The sequence below is a fragment of the Ptychodera flava genome (assembly GCF_041260155.1).
Source record: "Ptychodera flava strain L36383 chromosome 3 unlocalized genomic scaffold, AS_Pfla_20210202 Scaffold_27__1_contigs__length_13241970_pilon, whole genome shotgun sequence".
Classification (NCBI taxonomy): Eukaryota; Metazoa; Hemichordata; class Enteropneusta; family Ptychoderidae; genus Ptychodera; species Ptychodera flava.
Genome location: NW_027248281.1, coordinates 6,652,762 through 6,659,585, shown reverse-complemented (window position 1 = coordinate 6,659,585; position 6,824 = coordinate 6,652,762). Strand labels below are relative to the sequence as shown.

General features: G+C 38.6%; 1 protein-coding gene across 1 annotated transcript; it reads left to right on the top strand.

The window, feature by feature from the left end:
- The first annotated feature begins 1,190 nt into the window (after positions 1 to 1,190).
- On the top strand, positions 1,191 to 6,418 carry LOC139126299 (uncharacterized). The gene is made up of 2 exons (XM_070692344.1): positions 1,191 to 1,316; positions 4,144 to 6,418. Exons 1-2 carry the CDS (start codon positions 1,199 to 1,201, stop codon positions 5,013 to 5,015), a joined length of 990 nt encoding a protein of 329 aa, XP_070548445.1. The 5' UTR covers positions 1,191 to 1,198; the 3' UTR covers positions 5,016 to 6,418.
- The last annotated feature ends 406 nt before the right edge of the window (positions 6,419 to 6,824 follow it).

Below are 6,824 nucleotides of genomic sequence, written 5' to 3'. Positions count from 1 at the left end.
CATGTGAAAAGATCGTTTTTTTGACGATTTCATGGTATAACTTTGCTTCCTTGCTGCAAAAAAACGAAGCAAGGTAGTTTAAAAACATGCCGTACATTAATTTTCCGTAATGTGCTAAAGCTGTCCTGAAAATTTCATCTCAGTACGTTTATTTGTCTCAAAATGGTTCCACTTACAAAAATCATGAAAAGATGGAAAACATGTGAAAATACAGCGAAGTATGCCGTTTATGGTGAGGCGTCAGGACAAACTATGCGTATTTTCAAGGTCACCAATCATTCAGCGTTACTCTAAGACACCCTAGAAACTACAATTAATGCATTGTACGGCTCCCTTTAATACAGCATCGCGACACGGCCTGGTTGAATATTCGAGAGATATAGTATATTCTGATGAATATGTTTGATTGGCTTAGGGGGACTGGTACTATGCGCATGCGTAGCGTTTCTAGCACTAGCAACAAAGCCCAGCAGGGTACAACTGCGTACGTTCCACTCGATCGAGAGATGCAATCGCCCTTCTGAGTTGATTCTGAATGCTTTTTAGTCAATTCTGCAATGTTCAAATGTAAGGGAAAGCGTAAACTGAGGTTCAGGGCTCTATCTCAGGCTGGCCATGCTGGAAAACGTTCGAAATCCGTGACGGGAGCCGAGAGCGGGGGCAGCGGAAAATTCGGCCCCACAAGAAGAAACGGCAGCCAGTGGAGCTGAATCGGGACCAATCGCCGAACCACAGGAACCAGTTCTACAACGGGTGCCCCCTCTTCTGAAGAGACTACCGATTTTTCAAGTGATACAAACCATCACCTGACAAATCCTTCTTTTACATCGGGACAAGGTCTTAACTGCAAGTGATTGTCCTCTTTTTTTGGGAGCAGCGGGTCGGGGCTGGCCTTGAGCGCGGTGCTCGTCGCAGGCTCAGCAGGAGAGATGCGTGGGCGCCCGGCCAGCGCACGATTGAATTCAACTTGATGCGTTCACAGCGAGTCACGTTCCACCACATACCCGTATTTCGGTGTTTATTCATATTTTTTCAATCAACCCGTGACACAAAATTTGAATTTACGGGAGGGGAACTGATGATTTGCAGCCTTTATGTTCACGAATAAGTAAACGCCATAAAGGTCAACGGGATAGAAACGATTAGGTCATCATGTTTACACTGTGAATTTAAAGTATTTTTCTTCTAATTTTCAGTAATGCCCACAGAAACAGTGAAGATACAAGATCGCTTTTATATGGGCCAGTCAGCCTGCGTTTCCAACTTTGTGGAGAATATCAACAGTACCAGCTCTTGCAATACTGAAGGATGTCATGGTAAGTGTTTCCTTTTTTCTCCCTGTCCCCCCCCCCCCCCAAAAAAAAAATAGTGTCAAGGTATGGAATTAATTTTGCAGCACAAACAACTTCTTGCTTCAACCGTTTCATTGGCAAAGACAGTGTTCTCTGCATGGTGTGGTGTAGTTTGCCCTAACTCCAAACAGAAAAATACTGTTCTGATAATGTGCTTTTCAATTCAGAAATAGGGTAAATATGATTTGATAAAAACAAGTTACTGGTTAAAAACAAGGTACTGACTGATTCGTAGATCACATTTGCATGCAGTTCAATAATCAATGTTGATATGTCACCTAATGCATGTACTGTATCAGTGTATGTCTATGGTCACATTTACATGCTGCCCCAATCAGCCAATTATTTTAACTGATTTTTGTTTGCATAGGTAAATAGTTTTAGCTGGTCTTGTACAATCTCCAGGATAAGCCTATTTCCAGCCAGTGAATGACAATAGCAAGCTGTCCAACTTCCCCCCCCCCCCCTCAGCCATCCTTTGCATTTTAATCCCACAGCATCAGGCGTGGCTCACAAATGTTACATTTCTTGTATACTTTAGTTTTTAGTCCAACTCAAACTCCAGACAAATAAAATGTGGAATCGTGGAAACATTAATTTCACTTGCATTTAATTTCAATACTTTAAATTTTGAAGCCTTCTCACTAGGTTTTTACATTCACAAACCCTGCTATTTTTAGCTCCCATAGGCATATGTATATATGGCAATGGAAGCTATTCTTATAGGCTAGGGAAATGTCTGTATGTATGTATGTATGTCTGTATGTCTGTATGTCTGTACGTCTGTATGTCTGTATGTCTGTATGTCTGTCCGTCAACATCAAAAACTCCAAAACCGCTGTACATTTCATCTTGATATTTGGTGTACATGGATGATGGGCTGTAGATGAGATTTTGTTCAAATGAATTTGTCATTGCCAAAAATATGCAAATTAAGTGAAAAAATGTAAAAACAGTCAAAATTGAAAAAACTCGATAACCACTGAGCAGATTACATGAAAAATTAGCATGTAAGTACTTTGGGCTGACATGAAATGATTGTGCACTTCTGGGTCAGTATCTTGGACTTGCTATTTTTCATGAACTTTTTTGTAATTTTCTCCCATATTTGGTCAAAAAATCTCCTGCTCTGAAACCACAAGTCCGATTGATTTGAAACTTGGTATGGAAGTGCATAGGAGTGACCTTTCTCAAATTTGGGCAAATCGTGGTGAAATTTGCATATTTTTAGTTACACGTCCATAGACTCCCATGTATAAGGCAGATCACCATAGACTCCCATGTAAAGGCCACAAAAAATAAAATTTAGTTTCTCATCGTATTCATATTACAAAAAGGATGCAGTGACACAATTTTTAGTCCCCACAGATGAAGTCCAGTGAGCTTATAGATTGGGTCATGTCCGTCTGTTCGTCCATCCGTAAGTCCATCTGTTCACGCATATATCTCGGATATTTTGACAAAATGTCATGTGACCTTGATGACCTTTGATCTCAAATATACATATTTGTCATAACTCAGTAACCACAAGTGCTACAGCCTTCATGTATGGTATGATGGGACACCTTATGACGCAACATATTGTACCTCATTAATTATGCGCATATCTAATTTTGAGCGAGCCAATAGAGCTAGAGGTCTGATTTTTGGTATGTAGGGATAACTTAGCAAAACATTTTTTGACAAAATGTCACATGACTTCAGTGACCTTTGACCTCAAATATACATATTTTTCCATAACTCGGTAACCACAAGTGCTACACCCTTCATGTTTGGTATGATTGGACACCTTATGACGCAACATACTGCACCTTAATAATTATGTGCATATCTCATTCTGAGAGAGCCAATAGAGCTGGATGTCTGATTTTTGGTATATAGGGATAACTATAGGAGAGAAATTATTTGACCAAATGTCATGTGACCTCGATGACCTTTTACCTAAAATATATGTTTATGTCAATAAATAAGTAACCACAAGTGCTATGTCCTTTGTATTTAGTAGGATGGGAGACCTTATGACAACACACGCTTTACCTCATTAATTATGTACACATCTAATTCTGGGAATAGAGCTAGAGATCTGCGAATAGAGCTAGAGATCTGATTTTTTGGCATATAGGGATTAATTAGCAATATAATTTTTTTTTTTCAAAATGTCATGTGACCTCGATGACCTTTGACCTTGATTATACATATATATGCATATTTCAGTAACCACAAGTTCTATACCCTCCAATTTTGATAGGATATTAGACCTTAAGATGTCACATCTTGTACCTCATTTATAATGCGCATATGTATTTCTTGGCTGGCCAATACTGCTAGAGGTCTGATCTTTTTCCTGATTTAGAACCATAACTTAGACATGCCTAATGTGTTTCAAATTGGGAACAACGACATAGACCCATGTGCCCATAGATCTCGACATATACACTCCAGTGATACTTCTTAATGACCATATTTTCCTGCCCCATCAAGACTAATACTCCTATTACAAGTGGGGACTATGTCATTGTAAATGACTTGTTGAGTTAATGGTTGTATCACAGTATTCAATATATCTCATTCTGTATTTTTTTCCATTTTATATTCTGAATAATTACATTAAACATATTTCACTGTCCCCAGTACATTTCATTTAAGTATTTTCACTTCATGCACTTTATCCCTTTCACACATCTTCAATTATCTGACCAGAGAACAAACACTAAATAGTCCAGGATGGGAGCTACAGTGTCATTGACGCTATTTTTTAAAGGATTGTGCATTTTCTTTTCCTTTTCATTAGGTATACTTGTTCCAGTGAAATCATCTTTCCTTGGCTTGGGAGGCAGTATGAAGGTAGACTATTCGTGTAATGGATGCAAACAGAGGCTGGTATCGTTTGACAGCTCCATGTACATTGAAGGCAGTCGTTGGACAGTAGTTGATTTTCCATTGCACATTGCTCAGTTTATTTCTGGTCATCATCATAGTGATATTTTTAGAAGTTTAGGCATTTGTTTAGGAATGAATGTTTTGGCAGGGCAAACATTTCAAAACATCCTAAAGTTGTTGTATCCAGTTGTCAGAGATATGGTAGATGAAGTCTGTGAGAGTGCCAAAGATGAAATGAAAGCACTCCCTGATGATCAGATAGGCAGTTGGAAAAGGGCAATAACAACATCTGATGGGGCCTGGCTTACTCGCGGAAGCTTTAGCAAGAATTTTAGTTTTACAGTGAGGAACTTTTGTAATAATTCTCTGCTGTATTATGTACATTTGTGTCAGAGAGGAAACGGCGGCATTGATGAACCCCTTTATCCAGGGACATCAAAATCTGCTGAGGGGTACGCCGCTGAAAGATGCTTTCAGCAGGCTAAGGAGGAAGAAATGAACGTTGAAGTTAATTGGCAGGATAACGACTCAAGTAGCATCAAATCATTTAAGACTGTTTTCCCAGGAGATGAGAATAAAGTGATGTTTTGTGGTGGACATGTCACCAGAGCTCACACAAATCAATTACATAAACTTTCTGCAATGAAGTCAGCTACTTCAGCGTTCATTTCTCGCCATGGTAAGACATATCCATCAATTGCAAACTGGAATGCACTTGCCAAAAAAGGCATTCTCCAAATTGTGGCTGCATGTCTGATAAGTTTATCCGCCAGGCAAGAGTAAACCACTCATGTGCTATTCTGGAGGGCCACCATGCAAAAGACCCAAACAAATACCGAGAAATCTCCAGCAACTTGGCAAGCACCACTGTAGAAATGTTCATGTTTGGAAGGGTGGCCATTGTTCATTTCATCCCTTGACTGTTTGTTCATGTAACAAATGTGACGAGAAAAAAGATCCAAGCTGTAAAGGGAAAATGTATGAGTCAAAAACGTTTCTTTCCTGCGAATTTCATGCCCTTTTGTACGAAATTGAAGTCAATGAGAGGTCACACATGGCTGATCAGATAATTCACCCAGAAAATGGTAAAGGTCATTCTAATTTTCCAGAGGCCTCCCATTCTGTTTGGACCAAGTTCAGAGCAAAAAATTCAAACATCCAAAAGCTACACTATGTAGTTAGCACAAATTTTGGCCTCCTACAGTCAAACCTGAGTTGGCTGAATTCCAAGAGAGGTCTGTCATATCATTGGATACTTGACCTTTATAGCAGGTTGTCCCTTCCTGTTTTGCCCAGTATCCGAGAGGCTTGTATGAAGGCAAATGAGGTACGCCAGGCCTCTTTGAACTACAAAGCCACACAACATGCTAAAGATCTAAGAGTGCATAGGAAACAAGGTAGGGTAATGGAGCAGGAAGAGAGGAAACAATGGGTTAAGCAACAGGCAGTCAGGCACACATATGGAGACGATGACGATGATGGTGGGGATGAGACTGATGAGGAAGGGGTAAATTTGGTACAGTCAGATAACCAGTCAAATGTTGAAGGGGAGGTTCTTGTTTCAAACACTGGAAATGGGGAGGACAGGCTACAGGAAAAAAGAAATGTAAATGTGGTTCAACCAGCCACCAGAGAGTCAGCCACAAAGATTGTCCTTTGAGAAGAAAAGTGTGAATGAAATATAGCAAAGTCCTATAAATGGCAATTGAAACTACTATGCAGCACTGAGTACAAATATTTTCTCTGGTAACATTGTATTTTACGCCATAGAGATGTTGAAGCCATACAATGCTTGTGTAGTAGTAGTACTTATTTTTACCTTCATGTGCAATAATTTATTTCAACTCAAGTATTTAACCCTTTTCCTGCCAGACAGTATCACTGCCCCATCAGCCAAGTCAGTAAAAAGCAGTATTGAGCCAAAACATGGTGTATTTTCATCCACTTGACTTGGTCTGTTATAGCATCTTTAGTCCTAAAAAAAACAACTTTACAGTATCTCTGTTATTAACAGCCTTCAAATGTACAGTATAATGTTAAAACACACCAAATGGAATATGTTCATTAATTTTAACCATCTTGACCTGATGGTGAAATATGGACTTGGCAGGAAAGGGGTAAAAAAACATGGACTACGTTGAAGCAATGCAATACTTTTAATTGATTTTCAACTTCATTTACTAGAATTTTTTCAACTCAGAGATTTGAAAATATAAACATTGAAGATGTTGAAGCAATGAAGTACTTCTAAATGATTTTCATCTTCATTTTCTGGAATTTTTTTTTGTCAACTCAGAGATTTGAAAACAGAAACTGTTTAAGATGCTGAAGCAATGCAATACTTTTAATTGATTTTCATCTTCATTTACTAGAATTTTTCTCAACTCAGAGATTTCAAAACAGAAACTGTTGACGATGTTGAAGCAATGCAATACTTTTGAGTTCTAACCTCATGTAGTAGAATTTTATTTCAACTCAGGGATATGAAAACAAAAACCATGGAAGATGTTGAAGCAATGCAATACTTTTAATTGATTTTTCACTTCATTTACTAGAATTTTTTTTTTGTCAACTCAGAGATTTGAAAACAAA

Excerpts from the sequence above, each read along its gene's own strand:
- LOC139126299 (XM_070692344.1), top strand. The coding sequence starts at position 1,199 with ATGCCCACAGAAACAGTGAAGATACAAGATCGCTTTTATATGGGCCAG. Across the intron at positions 1,317-4,143 it reads CAATACTGAAGGATGTCATG|GTATACTTGTTCCAGTGAAA; the intron begins GTAAGTGTTTCC and ends CCTTTTCATTAG.